Below are 23,816 nucleotides of genomic sequence, written 5' to 3'. Positions count from 1 at the left end.
ATACATCGCGGTTCCACTACCCTAATTAATTATCCTTGCCCTAACTAATCCTGTCACTATGACGCTACGCGGCGGGTTCCACCACCCTGATAAATAACACTCGGCCTGCCGGCGGCCTAATCCACGGCTACACGGGTTCCACCACCCTGATAAAACCGCTCCGCCGGCCCTGGCCCGGGCATCTTGCGCTTCGCGCACGGGGTTCGGGGCTCCTCCTTCATATATATATTACGCCTCCGCCGGCCCTGGCTCGGCCATACTGCCCTTCGCCCACCGGGTTCCACCCTGCCCTAATATACACTTACCTCTCCTCCGGCTTAACCCTTCCATCCCCCTACCTATTTATATAACCCCATCTATAACCCTTTCCCTAAAACCCAACCTCAAACATATAACCCTAACCCTGGCCCTTCCTTTTCTTTATTATATCTCTCCTCTGTTGTTCTTAACATCTCTCTCTTACTCCTTTTCTCTTTCCCTTTATAATCCCTATAAAATATATAAACTAACCCTTTTTATCATTTCCCTTTCTTTTCCTTTTATGTTCCCCTCTACTTATTTATTTCTTGCCCTTTTAATGTAAATTGTTACCTACTTCCTCGGAATACTTCATTCTTTCTCTCGGTTTAACTACCTTTTATTTAATCTTATTCTCCCTCTATATTCACTCCCTATTTCTACCTATTAACTCTTACCCTCCCCGGCTTTTCCTAACCCTCTCTCTTTATAACTACCGCCTACTATCCGCTACTTTCTCCACTCTTTCCTTGTGTTATATAATTATTATATCTTCGCCGCCCTCGCCCGGGCATACTTACCCTTCGCGCCCCGGGCTGCCGCCTACCACCCACTCTTAACCTAACTACGGCTTCGCCGGCCCTGGCTCGGGCATATTGCGCTTCGCGCCCCGGCTTACCGCATATATAATTCACTTATCCCTCCTTAATATCTAACCCCAAATATATAACCCTGACCCTGACCCTTATTCTAAGAAATCCATCCTATAGCCTGCCCGACGGTATACCTAAACCCGCCTGGTACCGCTCCTACCGCTCTAATATACATATATAAACGGTCCGGGCATGTATAGCGGTCCCACCTCCCTGGTAAATAACTATTCCGCTACTGCATGGTTCTGGTCTATGGCCGCACGGGTTCCACTACCCTGATAAATAATACTCGGCCTGCCGGCGGCCTAACCCACGGCCGCACGGGTTCCACCACCCTGATAAATATCTATATATAGTTGACTACTCGAACTATAAGCCAGCTATTACATTGGAAATTCGCCCGTGTTCTCGACGACCCCGTTACTTCCGGGACCGTTAATATCTCGCGCGGCCGATCACCTTGATAGTTCGCGCTTACTCTGCGGCGTGGTTATACGGCTGCCGCAATCCGCCCCTATAAACGACGGTTCCTAGCGGCACCTCATATTAGCAACGAAGCGCTATGTTAACCTTCGCTTGTAATCCTGGTATATATATTTCTAGCGTATGATTACGTCGCTAGCACGATCAGCGCCTGTAAATACCCCGTTCCTAACGGCACCCCATATCACTAGCGAAGCGCTGTGTGAACCTTCGCCTGTGATACTGGCATACATATCTACCTTCCCTACTAGTGAACCTCCCGGACGACCGCTTCTAGTACGGCAAGCCCGTTCGTCATCCTCTCTCCGAGTACCTCTCGCGGCCGTACGATCCACTCTCGCCACTCCCCCATCTCCGGTAGACCCCCTTCAACCTCGTCCTCTACTATCTCCCGTAGTAAATCCTGTTTCTGCACGTACATTAGTACCGGCAGTACCTTGTCGTTCCACCGGCACTCCTCCTGGCGCCTTCTCTTCCATCCGCGCTCTAGACCTAAGCAGTCTATCTCCTCTCCCTCTGACTGCGACTCCGAGCCCTCCGTACGGCCCAGCTTTTCGCACCAGTCGAGCCCCAGCCCGCAGCGCCAGCAGCAGCTTCCTTCGACAAACTGGAGCCCTGTTCGCCACTCGATGTAGTCCGCCTTCCTGATCACACGACACCTATGTAGCCCGTGCCCGTACGACCTCCTGCTCGATACCGGTGACCCTACCATCCGCCACTGTACGTAGCACACGGCACACTGGCTCTCTCCTTCGACCGCTCCTAGCCAGCTCCGGAGCAGCTCTTTCCTTTGCTGCTGCTGTATCTGGCGCTCCTGGAACCGGTTTGATACGTCTAGTTCCTCCTCTCCGGATTCTTCATCTTCCGATTCCTCCTCCTCCGCCGTACTGTCGTCTGCCGTCTCCTCGTCACTGGCCGCTCCGCCCTTACACCAGTCGCACCGTACCGCCCCGATCGTATCACAGTCCTCCCCTTCTACCCCATCCATGAACCTGCCCAGCACCGCTCGCCGGCACTCTCCGCCCCTGACGAACTGCTCGATCGCCAGCCGGTTCGTCCTCTCCACGTCCGTCTCTCGGCCTTCAACCTCCTGCCGCCTCTTCTGCTGCCCTGGCCCTGCCTCGTCTGCAAGCACGATAACCGCCTCGACCACCTCCCCGTCCCTGCGGCCGCCGCGGCCCGTCTGCTGAATGTAGTCCACTAGCCCGTACGGCTCTTCTGCGTGTAGAATCACGCTGATTCCGGGAATATCTACGCCTGTTCCGAGACCTGTCGTTGCCGTGATCCACCGGGACGCGCTGCTGCCGTTCACCCATGCCTCGAGTACCTCCTCTCGCGCCTGGGTCTCCATCCCGCTGTGGTAATACCCGCACCCGATCCGCTCCGCCAGCTTCTGGCTATCCTTCTTCGACCGGCAGTACACTACCCCCTTCCTATCGCCGTTAAGCGACCCGGAGCTCTTCCTCTCCTCGACCAGTCGTACGACCTCCTCCTGCACCGCGTTTCCAACCTTCCGGCCTCTTCCTAGTCCGGCCCTACTTGGGACCGTAGTAACGGCGTACCGGATGTTCTTCTTCGTTGTCCGTGCCCGTATAATCTCGGCGTCTTCCGCAATCATCTGCTGCCGGAACCAGCCCTCTAGCTTCACCGGGAGCGTAGCTGTAAGCAAGATTACCGGACAGTCGTACCGGTACAGCCCCTTCAGCTCCACGAGCCTCTTCCGGTAGCCGACGTCCATGATAATCGTGTGGCACTCGTCGATGAAGATCCGCCGTAGTAGCCTCCGGCTCCGTAGCGTGTCTGCGTAGTTGCAGAACTCGTGGTTGCTTGCCTGGTCGGCGCTGACTACGACTAGACTAGCCACGCGCACGAGCGAGTTAGCTTCCCGGCCCTCCTCCTCAGCCGACCTCCAGCGTACGCAGTCGATCCCGAACGAGCGTGCCCGCGCGACGAGATCGTCGATCAGCGCTACGAACGGAACGACGACGATACTAACGCCGCCGTTTAACCCTCGTACCGCCGGGACCATAAATAGTAGACTCTTACCGCCGCCCGTCGGTAGTACGACGATGAGTACGGAGCCGCCTCGCATCTGTATGATCCGGACCATGGCCTGCTCCTGTTCTGCCGTCCTCCAGCGCGCACCGGCCCCAATAATCGATTCGAGCCCGTGCTGGACCCGGCGCCGGACCTCCCCGACGGCTTCTGGGAGCGTCTTCCTCTGCTTCGCCGGCTCTGGGCTCGACTCTATCGTCTCCTCCCTACCTGGGAGTCCGGCCTCCGTAGACTCTCGCTTCCGCTTCCTCGTCCGCTTCTGCGCCTGGTCCGGCGACTTGCCCTTACCCTGGCTATCCCAGCTCAGATACTGGTGCCAGAGCCGGCTGATCTCGCGGTAGTTGGCGATCATCTGCGGCTGTAGCTGCCCTGGGAACTGGATGTTGATCGCGTAGTGCGATCGTGCCATGGCACTGCTGTGTGTCGCCTGCAGATCCCAGATTACCTCCGTCCGGTCCCTCGGTCGTAGCTCGCCAGTAGCCTCGTCGAATTCCTCATCCTCGGGCCCGTATCCGTCATCGGCCGCGCCGACCTCGAGCTCCTTCTGCTGTACGATAAGCCCCTGAATCGTACGGCCTAGCTCGATCGCGAGATGGCGGTACGTCGAAGTACCTAGCTCGACGCCGAGATAGCCCGCCGTAGCTGCCCTAAGCTCCTTCGTAAGCACGTCCGTTCCCCAGCGGCCTTTCCGCCGTCCTTCCATAGCCAGTGCCGCAGCGATTCCGACGGTTTTCGAGCCCGCGTCGCATCGAGAAGCATCTCCTCGAACGGGACTAGCCAGACGAGATAGACGACAAGTAGCTGCCCGACCCGTTCCGGGAGAAAGCGTGCGACCTTTCGGCCGTAGCCCCGGATCGACTTGGCCTTATCTCGGTCCGTTACGAGCATTACCTGCCCGTCGAAGATATAGACGCTCCGGCTTAGCTGCTTCGTATCTAGATACCGCACGCTCGTGATCTCGGGCCCTCGGCCTGGCTGGCCTCCCCAGACGTGCGTTAGTACGAGTAGCTGGCTCTTTAGCGTTCCGATCTGGTTTAGCCACTTCTGCGACCGCTCCCGGTGGTACTGCTGCCGCTGGGACGACCAGAGCCTCTCCGAAACGAGCTCGGCAACGACGCGGGGCCCGGCTTGAAGCCAGCTGTTCTGCGGGTTTGAGATGAACGATTTCCCACCCCCTTCGTACATTACGCTGTCGTTGATTTTGCTAAGCTCGATCCGTCCTAGTAGTACCGCCGACTGGCCGTACAGAAGCCCGTCGAGCGCCGATTCGGCTGTTGAGACGAGCCCCTGGGCCATCCGCCGGAAGTTCTGGACCTCGATCCGGAAGCCGTGTAGCCGGAGCGCCTGCTTCCCGTCCTCCCAGATAATCCGTGCTGCCCCCCCTTCCTTCTGGCGGTAGCCCTTTCCGATCGTTAAGAACCGGGTTAGCGTACTGAACGGGCTGTACGAGCCGTCTGCGATCCACTGCCGATAGCCGTCCATAAATACGTCGATATCCCTAGCCTGGAGCTGGCTACGCCCTTCGTCCTCCCCTTCGCCGGAGTCCGTAGTACTATCCTCTTCCTGGATCGGGACGTGCTCGAAGAAGTACTCTAGTAGTAGTACGCGGCTACACCACGCTAGACCCGCTAGTAGTGTTGTAAACTCGGCCGGCGGCCGAAATCGTGCTCGGACGGGGTCGATCGCGAGTACGGTAGTGAAGTGTAGTAGCGGGTTTACGTACGGTTGTACTAGTACCCGCTGCGTAAGCGACAGAACACAGAACGTGAAGACGGCCTCGTCTAGATATCCGTCGTCGCCGTCGCCCTCGCGATTCTCCTCCTCCTCGCCGCCGCCCCCTACCCGGGAGCTCTCCTCCTCCGTACTACCGAGAGCCTCTATAATAGCCTCGAGAGCGGCCCACTGCTGGTCGGTAAACTGGACCTGGTGCTTCCTCCTCGCCTCCGTACGGCCGAGCCGGAAGACCCGGACGCAGTAGCAGAGATAGCGCCGCCAGTAGCTCCGGTACTTCTCCATCGTATGCGCCTCCTGCTTAACGCGGAACGGCCGCGGCGACGGCCGGTTCGGGTCGCGGCTTGCTAGCCAGCAGAGCGTCTCCACGGGTACCTGGCCGATCCGCCGGCTACACCGCTCGATTACCCGGTTGAAGCTCTGGCCCAGCCGTACGAGCGTCGCCTCCGAAGCCTCCCTCTCTTTCCGGACGGACCAGCTTAGTTTAGCTAGCTCCTTCGTCGATAGACCTGGCTCGGCGGCGCGCCGTAGTTCCGCCATATCCTTGCCGGCCAGATGCGCCGCCCAGCCCATCTGGCTCACCCACGGCGACTCATAGTCGACGCCGGCCTCGTAGTCGATAATCCGGCCCCGCTCCGCCTCTTCGGCGGCCGCTTTAGCCTCGTACGCCGCCATGTGGGCCTCCCAGACTTGACCTCCGCCGCCGCTGTCCGGCCCCGCTGCCGCCTCTGGGGTCGCCTGCCGCCCTACCGCTAGCGCTTCTACAATCCAGTACCGCGTACGGCGCCTCGCTGACGAGAACGACTGTAGCTGTACCTCGTTCCAGCGCGCGTAGCCCGTACCTAGCGAGCCTTCGCAGTGGCTAGTATCGCCGTCGGCTACTTCCCTCGCCTGGTGCTTCTGGACCTCGTCCCGGCTCCTCGTTACGAATCGGCACACCCTACAGCGGAATCCGGAGTGGACCTGGAGCTGCGGGATAGCTGGACTACCGTCTGCCGGTACCTCTGCTTCGTGCGGCTCTACGAGCCCTCCACGGCCCTCTACTGCTGCTGCTGCTACTGCTGCCGCCGATTTGACTGCCCGTAGCTGGCCGCCCTTAAGCTGGTGCCTCTGTCGGTAGTGGGTAACTACACCACCTACGGCCGCTGCGATTCCTGCCCTACATAGTGTGCAGACTAGTACGCGGCTTGCCCGATATAGATAGAGCTCTGGTGTTACTGCTGGCTCGGTCGTTGCTGTAGCTCTCGCGTCCTCCTGCTGCTGCTGCTGCCGCTGCTGCGCGGCGCTGCCGTAATCGCTCTCGTAGTCGCCTCCCTGGCTGCTGCGGTCCATCGTGGAGTACTACCTGTCGTATGCGATTCTCTTCTCGGTACTACTTCTGATCTTCGACTCTTGCGTATATTCTTGGGAAGAGACCCTAAGCTAGTATTATAGTTCAATCGAAATGCGCGCGCGCGTCCGTTTCATTCTCCTCCTCCCTCTATCTCCTCTTACGCGCGTCCCCTCTCCCCTTTAGACTCCCCGGGCTCGCGCTGTTACGCGTACGCGCTTATCTCCTTTTTATTACCTATTACTTACCTTGTCCCCCTTTTCGCAGCAGTGCCTAGCCGTACACGCGTAGCTGAGCTGGGGGGGTTAAGGTTCGGACCCCTACTAGTTAGGGTTGGGTTAGCTAGGGGTTAGCACATTTACGCTGGCCGGAATGAACTCAGGGTACCGGAATGAACTTAATAGCCCGTACCCTTCCGGGCCGGGAATGACCTACCTCCGCCGCCGAACTACTACCGCCGCTAAACTACTATACCTCCGCCGAACTACTACCGCCGCCGAACTGCTACCGCCGCCGCCGCCGACCTACCTGCCGACCTCTGCCAGCCTGCCACGGCCAGACCCTATATATCCAAATAAGCAGCCAGTCTCTTAAGAACAAACAGGCCCGGTGGTCAAGCGGTAAGACGTCGCTAGCAATTGCTAAGCGGAATCCCTGGTTCAACTCCGGGCCGGATTACTGCGCCTACTTGAGAATCTCTTCGTCTCGTAGAGATTCTCAAGTGGGTAGCTCTTTTTGCCGGCACCCCTTCCTCCGCTTCGGAGGTATTTTCGCTATGTTAACTACCTGCCGACCTGCTACCGGCTCCGACGAACTGCCACTACTCCGCCGACCTGCTACCGCTGCCGCCGAACTACCTGCTGACCTGCCTGCCGGCCTGCCTGCCGACCAGCCTGCCGACCTGCCTGCCTGCCTGAGCCTTATATATCCAAATAAGCGACTGACTATTTAACAAACAGCCAGAGAGCCTCGCTGGTCTAGCGGTCATGACGTCACTGCTATATAGCTCTCCATTCCCACGTCGGCCGCAGGAATAAGGGTCCCTAACCTGAGCTTGTGGAGCCATCCGACCCGGACGCTCGAGCTAGTCACAGTTGAAGAGCTAGGTTCGACTCCTAGGCGTGGCATTTTTTTGGCCCTCCTCTCTCTGCCTCTCTCTTTTGCGCGCGCCTCCGCCTGCCTGCTTGCTCTGGCAGTCGACGCGCCTCCCTCGTCGTCGTGCGGCCTGTGCATGTACGCATATGAGCGCGCGACTGGGCCCCACAGGTTCGGACCCCTGCTAGTTGGGGTTGGGCTTGGGGTTGGGTTAGCTGTGGGTTAGCCCATTTTTCGCTGGCCGGAATGAACTCAATCTGGGGTTAGTTGGGGTACCGGAATGGACTCAATGGCCCGTGCCCCCGGCCCCCTGTCCCACCAGGAATCGCCGAAAGTGAGGCCAACCCGGCCGGGAATGATGGTCAGAGGCCGGTGCCGGGCATGAACTGAGTCTTCGACCGTGGCGTCTGATATCGATAGAATAGTGATTCCCCGTCTTGGGTGTTTCCCGAATCCGAGAGGATGCTCAATATTTGCCCCTGCAGCGAAGTACTAAGGGTCCGGATTTGGCGTTCTGTGGTCTCGAGCATTGATCCCAGTACTGCCCCCTCCTGATTGAGGTTTTGAATGCTATTCTGATCCCCATCGAGTATTTGGAACTGGAGAGCAACCGGGGAAGTGTCATCGGAAGATGTCTGCCCTGCCGGGAGGCTTGTAAGTCGATCGAGCTCTGACTGGAGAAAGCCACTCAGGCTCAACTCCTGTCGGAGCTTCTCAGTCGACCGCCTCACTTTAGCTGAAGCCTGATTCCATCTGGCCCGCTCCGCGGCAGCCTCGCGGGTCTCCCCGGCGAAGCCTACGCGTGTCTTGCATAGGTCTTTCCGGTCTTTTCGAAGGCCGTACTCATCGCGGCGGACGTTCCCACGCGACATTAGAGACGCAAATTCAGGATGATTTTCACAGGTTCTTTGTTTATGTGATGGTTCTCGGTACTGCTCATGGGAAAGGTTATCGAAACCTTCAGCAGTATGGGCGTCATCGTCCTTTTAATTCTGAGGTAGAGCCAGCGTAGCACGAATGCGGCAATTCTTGTTGTGGCTTCGCATCCGACATGTGTACTGGTTCAAAGCCAAACCGCATCCGGCCACAGACTTTCAGCACAGTAAAGTTATTTACAACTTTTTAGTGATATAAGGATCTTTGTGGTGTAGTAGCATTACGTCCCATTACTATTCTTCCGGTCGGATGAGACAACCAATGCTAACTTTGTGTGGATTTAAGCACGCTCGAGAGGTCTCGGTTTCTTCGTAGGGCTTCTGGAGTACCTGTGTCATCACACGATTTCATGAGCCGCGGGCGGCATATCTCCCATTCTGCGAGGTCAATAGCATCAAGGAGAACTAGATTGACGTCGAGGATGAGTTTACCATGGCACCACCACACATGGAGGCGAAACTCAAGACTAGATCGTGCGTCGACCTCGTCGGCCAGATGTGCCACCCGCACTGAATAGTCGGCTTCACCTCCCACTCGTTGGGGCATACTCATATGCACTCAGATGCTGCCTCCTTGCGATAATTGCAGTTATCGGAAGTTGTTATCGAAACGCTTGAAAGTGTATCCAATGAACGGCAAACTCATCTCTGGCGTCTCGTCATTGTCCGTCTGGCTGGCGGCAAGGTTCTCGGCGGCCAGCACAGTGGCGTTATCGGTCTGGTCAATCTCATCCGTAGGGAAGTATGTTGTATCGATGTCAGACGTTAATATGGGCTTAAAAGGAGCACGGATACGACGCAGGCTGGCAAATTCGACTCCGTGGAAGAACGAATGATTCTTGATCTCGTGCGCGCCACCACGGCCAAGTCGTACTTCCGTGTTGCAGATCAAGCTGGTCAGGGAATTAGCCCACCGCACTGAGAATAAGCGACACAGAACTAGCCGGGCAACTTACTTGCGAATGAGATGCCCAGCCTCCGCACTGAGGGTGATGTCGTCGGGGAAATACAGCGACTGCCTCCAGTTGACAATCTTCCTGTACGTTTGGAGACTGTCGTCCGCGCAGAATGGAGGCCAGCCAACTAAACACTCGAACATGATCGTTCCCAATGACCACCAATCACAGTCACAGCTGTATCCATGGCCAGTGAGAATCTCTGGGGCAGTGTAGTCTGGTGTGCCTACTGCCGAGAATGCCATAACTCGGCGAGACTTCCTCCACTCGTTAATTTGCGCTCGGTCGCTGACAGTTAGGTTGATTTGGTCTATGGCAATCGAGTTGCGATCTCCTGGTCCGGTTGACTTGCCATGGAGGAGCTGCTGGTAGTAATTTTGGTCATGAAGCTTGTGGAAGCCGGTTGACAAGCCGAAATCTGTCAGCTTGACGTGACCGTCCCGGTCCAACAGAATATTGTCAGGTTTGATATCGCTATCAAGCTTTTCAGTGATTAGACTTCCAAAGTGAGTCTGGAATCACCACCTACCGGTGAATGAAGCCCATCTTGTGCACTGCTTCTATAGCCAACACAATCTCTGCAATGTAAAATCGCGTAATGTCCTCGGAAAAGATCTCGAACTTTATGAGCATGGTCATCAAATCACCACCAGGCAAGAATTCCATCAGCATGTACAGGAAGTTGGCGTCCTGGAATGTTGTGAAGAGCTTGACCAACCACGGGCTGTCTGACTCGGCCAGAATATCTCGTTCGGCACGCACGTGGGCCAACTGATCCCCATTGAACATGTCCCTCTTGATCAGGGACTTCATGGCATAGACAATGCCGTCAGCTTTTTTCTGGACGAGTTTGCCCTCTCCGTAGCCACCTTTGCCAATGATCATGATGGTTGTGTAATTTTCACACTTCTCCTTGGTTCTCAGGAAGCGCAAATACCGGGCCTCTTTTTTGCCCCCAGTCTGCCATAGCTGCTCGAGTCGGGTACTGGACTGGGAGGGATCGGCGAGCTTTTGTTCGATCTCGTTCTGCCTGTTCGGGAGAAATAGAAATCAGCCTTGAGCGTAATAGTAATATCACTTGTGTTGTGGCGACATACCTCAGGTTGCGTTCCCGGGCCCGTTTGACACTGTCCTTGAAGAAGTCTGCAGCAAGCTGCGAACATTTCTTCCGGTTAGTATTAGTATTGGCGCCGTACTTCACCGGCGTCCGTTCAGGGGCCGCCTGGAACTCGGCCGAGCGACGTCTCGACGAGGGCATCGGAGGTTGCTGCTGGTCGCTGCCGCCAGACTGAGAACCTGACGAGCCCAACGTGGGATGCCGCTGGGCAGTGGCAGGTTCACGAGGAGCATTGCCTTGCTGGACTGCGCGAGCGGCACCTCCCCCCTCTAGGTTCTGGTAGGAGAACTGGTGTGCAAGGCCGTTATTGGGATCGATGGGAGTGCTGGATCTCGGGCCGGTATTTTGGGTGGAAAGATCGTGGTCGTAAGCTGGCTGCGGGTACTGGAATCGTGGATGAAAGTAGTTGCGTTGGCCCTGGCCCTGCTGGCCAAGGTTCTGGGGCACGAGCTGGGGAAAGGTCGAGGGAGTTGTGGGATCGGCGCGGTCTGAAGGGGGGAAGCGGGGGTCCATGGCGGGCAAGAGGCTGTCAGGTAAAGCTGCCGCCAGAAGCAGCGTGCGACCATGGAGTAGGAAGGCGGCGAGAACAGTGGTGAGGTGAAGTGCACGCCAGCCTCGAACAGGGTTTCGATGCTCGAGGTGGTGGCGGCGGTGGTGGTCGCTTGCCGGAATGCATGCTGGGTGGTGGGGTGGCGGCAGGGGGGGATCGGGCCGCCGCTGCTGGTCGAAACTGCCCAGCAAGTGTCGAAGTGTTGCAGCTAAGGCAGCTAGCGCCGTCCACCTCGAGCACTGACACCCAAACCCAGGGGCTCACGGGACGTTGTTGTCCGGGCACATCTCGACCTCGGCAAATCTAAAGTCTGCATCGAGACCGTTCGTGCATGTCTCACGAGAGCCATAGATGACGCTCATGGGAGGACATCCTCAGCAGCGGACGCCCAGGTGGAAATGCCTTCCCGCCACCTCCGTTAGTGCAGGCTTGAGGTGGACGAGGACTCCGCATCTTCTGCTTCGTGGGGTGATCGTTGGGAAGAGTGCCTACCAATGGCGAGCCGATCCTGTCGCGGCCCGTGCCGTTCCACGCCCAGCAGGTCGTGGCGACTCCGCCCCAGGGAGACCCTGTACTCTTTGCGGTAAGAGCTGCGTCGCGAGGCGGGGTGCAAGATCAGGAGGACGCGCCAAACTGGAACGGAACCGATTGGTGGAGCTGGGGTCTCTGTGTGCACAGGAGCGCAACGAATAATGTTGTGTAGGGAGGATAACCACAAGCCAGTGGCTCTCGCGAGCATGGGACTCTTCATTGTTGTGCGGTCAGCATCGTGCCAGTCCCTCTGCAACGAGGCTCCCGATCAGGCCTTGGTCTTTGTCCCAATTTCTAGCCCGCTTCTTCCGCAATGACGTCTCTGGCTTTGGTCTCGATCGGACTAAGACCCTCGGGAACGAAAGAGCTTTTCTGGAACCATATGAAGCGTGCGCATACCCGAGCGGTCACAGGATCGCCAGGTTTTTGTCAGAGACAAGAAAAGTGGGAGGATCGTTCAGTCCAGTGCTGAGTGAGCAGAAGCGGGTGCGCCTGTAAACAGTGACTGTCAGGCCTGAGTCGTTGCGCCTAATGGAGAGCTGCACGGCTGAGCTGGTACAGCCGCCACGCACGTGGCGCTGAACGTGTGGTGTCTTGCACTGTCTGGCAGATAGATGGCAGGGCGATAGACGACAGGGGTTTGCAACTAGAGCCTAAGTACATCTCCTGGAGCACTTTCTTTCCGCCCTCTGGCGAGACTTGCACCCTGCCTGGCAATTAGCCGTGCGTTCCCACTCCTTCCCGGTAATGATATGACGGCTCTGCACGCCGGCACGCTGGAGATAGCGCAGACGCAAAGAGCATATCCGGGACTTTCTGTCCTCAAGCGCGCTTCACCCCGGCATAATGGAGTACCATGTCAAGGAGTGTTATTGCGAAACAAATTCTGCACAGCTTCTGCATTGAAATAGCTGTGCCGAACGAGAATGCGACAATCTTGCGCAGCCCACTGAGAAGCGCCTTGGCCGCTGGGCGATTTGCGCTGAGTCAGCGGCTAGCAAGACCAGGCCGAACGATCCAGTACGGACTGCGCAGTCTGCTCTACAAGGAAGCATGCGACAGATGATCGTTGAAGTGCAGACAATCCGACTGTTATTTGCAGCCGAGCCGACATTAACCCCGCCAGGCGCAGCTTGCTACTGACCCCCACCAGAATTTAGATCGACAGCCTGCTCATCCTGACCGACGGAAACCCATTTCAGTCGCTGCACACTTCAGCAGGTATCACCCAACCACGACACAATGAGTGAGATCAAACCGCTGCCGCCGCTCCTGCGCATGCATGCAGATATCCTCTGGGAGATAGTCTCATTTCTTGGCTATCGTGAGCTGTACAATGTAGCGCAGTCGTGCAAGCAACTGCGCGGTTACGGGGAAGAAGAGAGTAACAGACTCTACGGCAGCATGGTCAAGCATCGGACGTTATACCCCTCCTATTTATTCCTTTACTATGAGGAGCAGACAGTGTTATGTCGCGGACCTGGCGGCATCGCGACATCGATCGACCAGATTACCATCGACGTGTATACCAGCCATTATTCCACAGACAAGATCCCCAATCGCGACCCGGACTGGTTTTTGATATCTTTACGGCGGTATCCCCACCAAGACAAGGATGAATGGAGAGAAGCTGTGGCTGTAGCACTGCTGCGGAAGGGAAGATTTGACGAAGCCAAACCCCACATCAAACAGGTAAATCCCGACTTCCTCCGCCGCATCATTGTAGCCGCAGCCAACTTTCGTGCACACGACTGCTTCAACGCTGCTATGGACCGCCTTGGATGGAGGCCGTCCGAACAAGTCATGGACGAACTCTGCTACAGCATCATCGACCATACAAACGAGGATTTTCTGGAACTCGTTGTCGAAAGGCTCAAATCAGCACATGATTTCCTCCTGCTGCACGCTCATCAATTAAAGAAGCCGCGGATGGTAGGACAGATACTGCGTCATATGAGAGACGACCAGAAAATATCCCGATGGGTGGCAGACGAGTTGCTGAAGCAGACAGACTGTGTAGCCTTCCATGACCACATTAGGAGACAACGTCAACATGATAGCTGCGAGATGCGATTAGAGCCGTTTAATCTGAGCGATATGGTGCAAGGGATCGTCCGAGCCCAGAAGCTTGACGACAGTAACTCCAGTCGTCTTGCCGACTTCATGGCAACACAGAGCCTCAATATCAACCAGGGTGAATCGTTTTCCTATGCCCTCTGGCTTGAAGCTAGCCACGAGTACCTTGGTGATGAGCCCGACTTGCAGTCGATGGTCGGTCTGGCGATCGCTTTCGAATACCTCATCAGTTCAGATGAACCAGCGCTCGATGGCACATCTTCGCCACAAATGAATTTCGCGTGGCCCCTGATCAGAAAGGCTCTCAACAGCGAGCTATGCAACCCCGAGTTCCGTAGAAGACCGAGCGGTGACTTGCTTGTCGACCTCTCTCGGCAGACGAATTCCACTACTGATTCGGATATTTTGTACGGCCTACAAGTAGTACCGTCTGGAGTCTCACGGGAACAGACTGCCCCTATTCTCCACGGACACAGGATATTCACACGAAACTGGAGCCTGAGCGTGGAGTCGAATCATAGTGTCAATGTTGATGGTACGTCCCGGGGGTGGCTTTCCACTGCGCCGATTTTTCTCCGTGCTCCAGATCAGCGTTAACTTCGGCAGTATCCCAGCAGGCACTATGTCCGAGAACCAGCTCAATTACACACTGACCTTTTCCGCCTTCCCTCCGCTCAATGTCGCCGCGCCTGACTTGGAAGTTGACGACAGAGGTGACGCCGTCAGCTGGCCAGCAGCCAGCATCGCGCAACAAGTAGCGAAGGTCATCGATGCTGCATTGGTCGAAGAACAGATCGTGCATGACACGGGGCAACAGTCGAAGATGGAGTGAGAGAGTTGATTGATATACAGAGGCGGTTCACATGAATGTGGATCTCGGGGCAGTCCTTGTAGCCTGGCTAACGTCCTTGGGCCTGGCTATCTTGTGGTCATCAGGGCTGGTATGGGATCGTAGGACGAGGGAAAGTGGGGTCCTGATGACCAGAACTGCTACCTTCAGAGTTTGGGGATCCAAATGGGACGTTGTAGTCCGAGGCAGGACAAGTGGGATGGATGCTGTGGAAGCATGCTGGGATCGAGCTGGACGCCATAGCCAGCAGGAGGAACTCATTCGCTGGCGTTACCAACAAGCAGGTTTCATCCCAGGGAAAGAAACAAGCTCGTCGTTAGACGTTCATGCAAGGCATGTTGACCATTGAAAGTAGGGTAACAAAGGTAGCCGTACCATGAAACGCGATAGCCAATGTATCAGAGGTACCCTTGATGGCAATACACCTGAAAGTGATGATGGGAATGTATTGGGGATGTCACTGTGTATGGTAGGGTGTACCTCCTCGAGACCCTGCCTGGGAGAAGCTGGGCTACGGGCCCTCCCGCCGATGCACCTCTTCGAGACTATGCCCGGCAGTAGCTAAATAGCAAGCTGGTCTACCGGTCGATTTTCTAGAGGGTCCTGCCCGGTGGAAGTCGAGCTGTGAGCTGCCCTGGCTGGCCTGTTCTCCGGAGATCCTGCGCGCCCGGGGATCTGACAATAGGCAGATGACCTACGGTACTCGAATGCGGAACCAGTCGCGAGTCAATTCAACTACAAGGCTGGCAGGCGGTAGCACTGTCGGTCGGGTCTTCGCATTCCTACGCCTCAGCAGCTGGCTCGAGCGCTTCTTCGTCGAGGCGTCCACTGGTGGTTCTTTCGGGCCGCCGATGCGTCAGCAAAGGCTTCTTCATCCAGGCACGAAGATTCGTCAGTCGCGCCCCACGCGGGAGCTGCGAGACGTCTCTCATGTTGTCAGACTCTTCCCGCATGTACGGCTTCTCCGAACGCTAGTGGATCCTGGAGGAGTACGGGATGGACATAATGGCGTGCAAGAGTTAGGTCACGAAGCTTGAGGCGGGCAAGTGCTACTGGTCCCAGGGCAGCACGGAAATGCGGCGGGCGATCGGAGGCTTCGTCACACGCGCGATCTGTCCTCAACGACAGTCGTCTTTATGCTTCTCGACTGCCACATCATCATGGAGCTCTGCCAGCGAAACAGAGTGGCAGTCGTGAATGGCTTATCCCAGAATCCATGGCAAGGTAAGTACTAGCATGCCGAGGGTGTCAGCGAATAAAGGAGGACAATCAAGAACAATAGGAACAAAAACATACATCCTGTAGCGCGGATACAAGTGCTCTGTCGTGATGGCCGTATGCTGGACCGCCTGAGAGAAGGACATAGAGCAGGAGACACAATACGACAGGTGACGGACAGGGGTGGATCGGCAACTGACGCGCCCTCTTGTGAACTATGGATGTGAGAGGCACCAGATGCTTCTGCTTTGAGACATGATCTCTCTATCTCTCTCAGAGCGCTGGCCAGGCATCGACCGTCTCCATGCGTCCTGCTATGCATGCACTCTGGAGTCGCCGCTTGTTGGGTTGGTAAATGGCGGAAAGTTACGTGATTGCAGGGGCATGCAGTGTGTCATCGATTCGTCCTCGATTGCCGAGTGTTTCCCTTAGGCCTGATCTCGGCACAAAATCGAGCGAGCTGTTCGTCGTAACTAACCTAGCCCTTGGGATTTCGAAAAGCCGACATTGCCTTGGGCACCTACTATGGTGGCGGATTTGTCCGAAGAAATGGCTTATGAAACCTCTAAATTCATTGTGTAGATTTCTTTTTGCAGTTTTGGGATCGTTGTTGTCATCGGGGGAGAGAGCTCTGCTCGATGTTGCGGGCAACATGTCTCGAGCACTGGGTGCATGGGTATTAAATCGTGTCCTCCGTGCACGACCCACGGGCCTAGAGATTCCCCGACCCTGGTGAATCATGTTTTACAGCACACTTATGAGTTTGCTCTTCGCTCTTTACCCTGGGGTGACATGTGGAGAGGGTCTTGGCTTATTTTACGCTTTTCCCCCTCGACATAGGTAAGAAAACTAACAGCGTCGTCCGAGTCCTTGCGATTTCTGTTGTCGCGTTGCCACTGGCGAAAGCCCTGCCAGCTTCGCAACTGTCTTTGAAACACCCCCGAAGGGCTGGTTTGCGTCAAGTGTTCCTGCCAGGGTCGCAACATGTCCCGATAACTATCTGGGTCTGTAAATACATCCTGAATGATGTCGATAGCGTACACGGGGCGACCACCATCACGAATGAGCTCGTTGTAAGCGTTGATTTCGTCCACTGTTTTGTACATGTTTGAGTTGGTGGGCGACTCGTCGTCGGAGGCCGATTGTGAGCCGGTATGCGGTTCATTTCGCGCATTCGACAAGTAGTTGGGACGAAGTCGACCTAAACGGACATCGAGTTCGTTGAGATCGAGCGGATGGGAGTTTGCATTGAGGCCCTGAGCGAGGCTAGACAATTGGATCATATCAATTCGGTCAGTGTAGCTCCGTGGACGAGACAGCGAGGCAGGTCGGGGAAGCCTACTTCACTAATCTCTGAGCGAGGCGACTCCGTTCGTCGTCTGACAGCTTTCTCTGTCCGTCAACTGAGAGCGTGTAGTTTCGATCACCGCTGTGATGCTGTCGCATGAATTGGCTAAGCTCTTGATCGTCCATGGCTGAGAGCGCGTCGAGTGACACTGTCGACCTCACTGCCGCGTGGCGCGCCGTCTCCTCATCGGAGCTGGCTGAGTCCACGGGTGAAAGCGGGTCGATAGCCACTGTCCTCGCTGCTGTCTCTGCGCGTGCCATGTTATCGTCGGATGGTCGTTGAAGGAAGGAGCGCAGAAGATGCCAGAGATGGATAAATCTTCGCTCAGGCCTCGGGGAAGGGCGACGACGTTGATCACCAGAGCCAGGCGCTGTCCCGAAACCCATAATCCGCTTGCTTTCTTCGGCTTCGGCGCTGTTGAATTGGCACTCTACAGACATCTTCTCATACCTTATTTGGATTCACTCCACCTTCAGCCCTAGATCTTTGAACCCTCTCGGCCATGGACGACGCGGACATCATCGCCTATATATACCCTCACGGGTCTGGAAATGATTTTGAGCGGGCCAACGCAGTGATAACAGCGAGTCCGCGCCGCCTTGCCCCACGACTTATACAGCCCACCATTGCTGAACACAGTCGACAACAGCGAGCATCGACCGAGCCGCCTGAGGACCTTGATGCTTCAACGCTCCACTATCTACAACGCCTCCAGGTCAAGTTCACTAATATACCACGAACCGACAAAGGCCTCCTCTTTGGTTCGAATCCAAATTGTGATGTTGTGCTCCCGTACAAGGGTGTGTCAAACATTCACTTCAGCCTAACCTTCGACAAGGACAACCAGCATATTATCAAAGACTGGAACTCTCGGCGCGGTACTCAGGTCACCTATGACGGAGACAACCGTGGTGCACGAAGTAACTTCCAATGGATTATCGGCGGTCACAAGCTCGCCAGACCGATACGCAGCATTATCATCACGATACCCAACATCATTGCTTTCCAGATTGTGGTGCCTTCGCAGAACATACAAACTCCAGACTACGTCGAGAAAGTCAAGAAGTTCAAGGAGGGCTGTGCGACTGCGGAATCGCTGCTTGCGGGCATGGGCCTATTTCCACCCACCAGATCGCACACGGGAGTGCATACTCCAGGCGAAGGAGAAATCCACCTGAAGACGAGGCTTGGGCACGGCGGGTTCGGTGTTGTGATACATTACTGGAACGTAAGCACTGGACAACAATATGTTTTGAAGAGGCCTTCAACGCAAGACATTCGATCGAAGAACTACAGCATGGCTTCATGGCAACGAGAAGGTGAAATCATGGCCATGGTATCCCATGTAAGTGGCTCGACCCGGAGATTGGGCTGTTCTCCTACTAAATGTAACAGAACCACATTGTACGGCTCATTTCACAATCTTTCGATCCCTACCCGCAATTGAAAATGGAGTTCATGCCGGGTGGATCGCTGGCCCAGCGCCAGTATCATGACTTAAGCCGCCGGGAGATAATACTGATACTCCGCCAATCCTTATCTGCCCTCGCGTATCTTCACGAACTCAAACCTCCAATCGCTCATCGGGACATCAAGCCAGCCAATATTCTCGTCCAGCACCGCTCCAAGGGTGATATCAGCATCAAACTGGGAGACTTCGGTCTATCTCAGCACCAGACCACACTCAAAACGTTCTGTGGTACTGGGACATACGTGGCGCCAGAAATCCTACTATTTCGAGGGATCGACGGGAATCAAACAAGAGCTATACAACCGCGGTCGACATATGGTCTCTCGGCGTGCTAGCGTATGAACTGGCATTCGGTTTCCCATGTAAGGAGGACATAGATGTGTTCACCATCGCCTGGGCCACGCGTCTTGAAGACACGCTTCAGGGCATACAGGATCCTTTAGGTTATTTCCTATCTACGCACATGGTCACGGTTGACGTGAAGCACCGCAGCTCTGCAAGGGCCTGCCTCAATATGCCACCACAGTATCTTGACAGTAAAGGCAACTCGGACAGCCTAGCCACAAGTCCACATTGCAGCGTCGTGGACCAAGCGACGATACGGCCACCACTGCAGGACCGCGACGCTTGGCAGTCTGTGTCAACTGTCCTCTGCGAGCCACTGCCCACTAACGGGACCACATATTTGGTCAGATCCGGGGCACCGCCACCCGAGTCGCTTCCACCATCGTCCGTCCGAAGACTCCAGTTTAATAACGTTGCCGAGCCATCAACGCCAGCGTCAGGACAATCAGAAGAGGAGCATTACCAATCTGCGGATAAGTCCGTGGATTCATCGACCGAGTGTTCAACAGAACGTTTGACGGATCACTCAGATCACTTATCCGTTGAATCGTCTACAATAACACTGCAACACGATGATATTGCAGGGACACGAACGCCTCCAACTGGGCAGTTAGTGGAAGGCCAGGAGTATGGCTACTTTATTGACCATTTGGATGATCCTCTGAACTCCTTATTCGTAGGATCATCCTTAGCCTTTTGTGGCGCAAACGACTCCGACTGGGCGTCTGAGCTAGTAGAAGAGTTTTCGCATACGGGACATAATGAAGCCAAGGCGCGGCAAGGAGCTGAGAGCGTGACAAGTGCATATGATCACAAGCACATACCAGCGCCTGCTTCAGACGTCGGCGCTTCAGTTGACTAGAGGCGTTCCCCTTGCGGCCTGCCGGCAACTTTCTGGAAACTCAGCGTGCCGTATGCACCGTCTGATACAGTATCCGCCATTGAAATCTGACCCTTGGTCTTCTTTTGTCTCTTACTGCGATTCTGTGGAATTAGAAATATATAGGGGCGATACGCCGGTGGCATATTGCAATGATACGCAGGACTTAGACAACACGAATCCTTGAAACCTTCACCCCTGTTACGAAGCAGAAGTCCCTATCCTATCAGTCGCTGCAGGAACTCCGCACTCGGCAACTCAAGTTCTACTGTACTTGTGCTACCCCTGCCCCTCCTCGGTTGTTTGGCTTTCCCTGCTGGATCTGGGCAGAATATCCTTGAGGGCGAGCGCCGAGAATCTCTTTCGGAGGTCGATAGGCCACCCGTTGTAGCAACACGTGCGATTTCGCCAAGCATCGCAAACAATTACCTTCCGGTTGTCAAGGGGATTGGAGAAGAGGTAGTCCATCTCGAAGGCCGACCTGTGGTTAAGAGAGGCAAGGAGATGCTCCATCTTCTTGAAGGACGACCTGTCGTCAAGAGAGACGAGGAGGTTACCCACGTCGGAGGTGGACCAATCGATAAACGCAGTCCATCCATCCAGCATGTGCACCAGATCATCCCCCCTGGAGAGATTGCCGGAGGTTATTAAGCCAAAGCCGGTCATCGTGATACGCTGGACAAATTGCGCCGCCATTCTCTCAAACATCAGAGGGCGAGACTCTCCCTCAATCTTCAAGTCTCAAAGACTGGAATCAGACTACGACAGAACTCATAGTGCAACCAAATCTACTTCTTAACAACGGGGCATGATCTTCTGCCCTTACTTATATTGAGCGCTTACTTATGCTTCATCCTCTCATTCATGTATTGAGACTTCACATACTAGAGAAGACCTTGTTGTAACCTCAATCGACGATCGCTGCCCACATAGTCAATATTAGGACTACAGTCCATAGCCCAATTCAAGTGCGAAACTGCTGTGCGACGTGACGCCAGCTGAATGAGGCCGTGGCTGACGGGCTAACCCAACAAGGGCGGTGCTTTTTGAACCTGCCCAATCTTGCAAAGACTTCGCATCGGAATGAATATCTTCCACAATCAGGTTGTCACGTCATATATGGAGGCGCCCGAAGGACTGAGCGCCTGGATGGTGCTCTCTGCCGTTGCCATAATTAGCTCTATTATTTTTTTTAAATTGTAGCTTCTCTCTTCAGGGATGCAATGCTGTCTACACTTTGTTGCCAGACACCTTGCGAAGTGGACGCCAGATGTTCCACTGCATGCTTGCTGTGAGGAAACAATTTGACATGTAAGGCGGCTGCACTCAGTGGCTGCTATCTGGCCTGCAACTATTCTGCCTGCGAAGCATTGATGGTGCGTGCGCGAGAGTGGACGACTGTTTCATGCCGCTGGTACGGGGTCTGTAAGGGCAATGGCAGGGGACGGAGCGCTAGACTGTGCCATTAGTTGCGTCGGGTTCTCGTAAGCGCTGTTACTTGCGGGTCCTGGTGCTTCTAAAACAAGCATCAGTGTGCACACACGTTGCTCTCATCGATTCGATGAGATTCTGGGGTCGACAATATCTGCATAATGAGTCAATCATAGATGATACCTGTTGGGTGATATCGAGCGGGTACAGTACCTGATGAGCCTGGAGAGAATGCCGGAGAGTTGTTATTTCTGGCACTGCGGGGCCCAATCGGATGCATCGCCCCAGCGCGGCACAGACACATTCACGTGAGCGCGCGTGGCCAGGCGCGTGGATGCGAGTTTCGCCCCTTCATAAAGCTTCGGCTTTCTTGCTTCTTGAATCAATCTTTGACGTCAGACAAGGCCCGCCACACCCAATTCTGGGCATGCGACGACATTAATGATGGAGCCACCACTAGCTTCAGATGATCATGCTCAGGCCATCGACGAGCTATGGGCCAAAATAGCAAAAGAGCGAAAACAGCGACGGCCCAGCACAACTTCAATCGAACACCCACCTCCAAAGCCACGTCGAAAGCCACCTCGGACGTCATCTCAGAGACCATCTCAAAAGCCATCTCAGAGACCATCTCCGAGGCCTGCGCGCGAAGATGTCGGCTGCGACAATACCAGTATCGATTCAATTGATTGCGCCCTGGAAGGTCAAGTCGGAGATCCCCTTCTTCCGGAACAAAGCATGATGGATGAGACCTGGGACGACGCTCAATCGACATGGAGGGCGTTCGTGGCCAACGCAAACGGCTGGCCCGCTGGATTTTTCGACACCCCCAGGATACTGGGCGACATTCCGGCTATTCCACGCGAGATCCCCAAAAACTCGAAGGGACGGTCAATTTTGGAGGGGCAGCCAATTTGGCACGTATCCGATCTCAACAAAAAAGGGAAGCTCACCGCAGGTGCTAGAAAACGCTTCCATCTCCTTTGCGAAGAACCAGTTCGAGCCTCTATCGCAGAGCGACAGGACTCGAGCTTCTTCGGGCACGTAGATGGCATAAGTACAGAACCAGCTCCAAACGGTCTCACGGTCCTAATATTCTGCTGGTCATACATTCTCTGTGCGTCCCTTATTGAGCGTCAGGGTTACCGCGTGACTTACACCGAGCACCTCGTCGAACCGCAGCCAGAGGCAACGTCCTCCGGCCTGCCAGCCTTTCGTCTTCCCTCTGATGCTTCTGACAGCTTGGAAAGGTGGCTGTGTGCCTTACTGGCCCCTACGATGGGGTGGACAACTTCACAGGAATGCGGCTTACCTCCCTGGGCTCTCATTTGTTCAACAGCACCCCGCATCACTCGTCCGCCAGCCTCTCGGCCTCGACCAGAGCTAGTCGACGTGCAGGCTCCGGACTCAGAAGAAGCCTTGCTATTACTCAAAGAACTCTGTTTCTTGTACGACCTACGTCACTCGGACGCCACCATGCCAGCACTTGAATCGTCATTCATCGCGGCACTAGCCATTCCGTACTATCGATACGCCGGCCTTGTTCCGCAACTGCCACCGCTCGCATCGATCAAATCTCGCAAGTCCGCCAATCTGTCAGACGACTGTGACGAGATACTTCTCAGATACTTCGATCATCTTCCATACTATATGACTCTCAGTTTGCAGCCTCTCTCATTCGGCTCTATACTATGGAGCGTTTTCTGGCAGCCCTCCGTTGCGTGCAATGTCACGAGTTCCTGGCTCAACTCAACTCTGGACGTTCTGGAACCAGTCATTGCCAAAAGGGACGTAGGGCAGTTGGCCCGGATCTTCGCTGCTCGCCGCCCTCTCGCAGCAGTCCTTTGGCTTGGGGTGTTTCTCCTAGGAGATGTCAAAATCCTGGACAGAATCAGGTACTTTCTCCGGAGTCTTACAGAGGGAAAAGCCCTTCCACTCGGGGGTCCTCCAGATATTACGGTATCCGCATGGACTCGCTCTCCGCAGTCTTTCTGGGATGTACCGTGCGAATCTCAGCTCCCAGACGGAATCTACGACAGAGCCGAAATATTTCAAAGACGACTGAATTTCCGGCTCTCAGATCAGTACTTGATTCTCTTCGCCTGGAAGCCATTCTCTCCCATGGACAAGACCGGCATAGAAATTGACCTTTACGACTATCTAAAGCATCCCTTTGCTCGTCAATATGTGTGCTGGCAATGGCGGGGGGCATCTGGTGTCGAACGAGGTTTTCGGCAAGAGCAAAAGGGTTATGTGGCGCCCGATGATAATCTCGACTTCCATTTCGGAAAGCCTAACATTACACCGAGTGAGCGAAGCGCAAATACGGCGGCGTCCAAGCGCGCAACCCTACAGATGCTTGACTTCAGCATGATGACTTATCGTGGGGAAAGATCTTTCGATTACGTGTCTATTCCTGGATTGACCAAGCATCATCGGTGGTTGAAAAGATGGAGAGGATTGGATTAGATCAAGTCCCGCGTATGAGTAAACCATCTCACATTGACGACAAAACTGTGTCTCA

At 55.2% G+C, this 23,816-nt stretch overlaps 5 protein-coding genes and 1 non-coding gene across 6 annotated transcripts; 4 read left to right on the top strand and 2 right to left on the bottom strand.

Moving 5' to 3' along the window:
* The first annotated feature begins 7,092 nt into the window (after window positions 1-7,092).
* B0I36DRAFT_t211 lies at window positions 7,093-7,167 on the top strand. The gene has a single exon. It is a non-coding gene; the product is annotated as a tRNA-OTHER (tRNA).
* A 1,941-nt stretch (window positions 7,168-9,108) lies between these two features.
* Window positions 9,109-11,180, bottom strand: B0I36DRAFT_300266 (serine/threonine protein kinase, AGC family; the record flags this gene model as incomplete). The annotated part of the gene is made up of 4 exons (XM_046152015.1): window positions 10,573-11,180; window positions 10,005-10,505; window positions 9,476-9,949; window positions 9,109-9,412 (listed from the first exon to the last, which is right to left on the bottom strand). The coding sequence occupies exons 1-4, from the start codon at window positions 11,103-11,105 to the stop codon at window positions 9,109-9,111; spliced, it is 1,812 nt and encodes a 603-aa protein (XP_046004402.1). The 5' UTR covers window positions 11,106-11,180.
* A 2,014-nt stretch (window positions 11,181-13,194) lies between these two features.
* On the top strand, window positions 13,195-14,978 carry B0I36DRAFT_341562 (uncharacterized protein). The gene is made up of 2 exons (XM_046156020.1): window positions 13,195-14,284; window positions 14,367-14,978. Exons 1-2 carry the CDS (start codon window positions 13,441-13,443, stop codon window positions 14,579-14,581), a joined length of 1,059 nt encoding a protein of 352 aa, XP_046004401.1. The 5' UTR covers window positions 13,195-13,440; the 3' UTR covers window positions 14,582-14,978.
* Window positions 14,979-16,572: 1,594 nt separating this feature from the next.
* On the bottom strand, window positions 16,573-17,605 carry B0I36DRAFT_356502 (uncharacterized protein; the record flags this gene model as incomplete). The annotated part of the gene is made up of 2 exons (XM_046157642.1): window positions 16,573-17,083; window positions 17,160-17,605. 2 exons carry the CDS (start codon window positions 17,603-17,605, stop codon window positions 16,573-16,575), a joined length of 957 nt encoding a protein of 318 aa, XP_046004400.1.
* Window positions 17,606-17,667: 62 nt separating this feature from the next.
* B0I36DRAFT_370180 (uncharacterized protein) lies at window positions 17,668-18,551 on the top strand (the record flags this gene model as incomplete). Its single annotated transcript, XM_046159878.1, has 2 exons — window positions 17,668-18,393; window positions 18,516-18,551. 2 exons carry the CDS (start codon window positions 17,668-17,670, stop codon window positions 18,549-18,551), a joined length of 762 nt encoding a protein of 253 aa, XP_046004399.1.
* A 3,105-nt stretch (window positions 18,552-21,656) lies between these two features.
* Window positions 21,657-23,761, top strand: B0I36DRAFT_300261 (uncharacterized protein; the record flags this gene model as incomplete). The annotated part of the gene is made up of 1 exon (XM_046152014.1): window positions 21,657-23,761. The coding sequence occupies exon 1, from the start codon at window positions 21,734-21,736 to the stop codon at window positions 23,759-23,761; it is 2,028 nt and encodes a 675-aa protein (XP_046004398.1). The 5' UTR covers window positions 21,657-21,733.
* Window positions 23,762-23,816: the final 55 nt, after the last annotated feature.

The sequence above is a fragment of the Microdochium trichocladiopsis genome, assembly GCF_020744255.1.
Source record: "Microdochium trichocladiopsis strain MPI-CAGE-CH-0230 chromosome Unknown B0I36scaffold_16, whole genome shotgun sequence".
NCBI lineage: Eukaryota > Fungi > Ascomycota > Sordariomycetes > Xylariales > Microdochiaceae > Microdochium > Microdochium trichocladiopsis.
The sequence above is the reverse complement of the archived record's forward strand: the minus strand, read 5'-3'. Positions and strand labels throughout refer to the sequence as shown.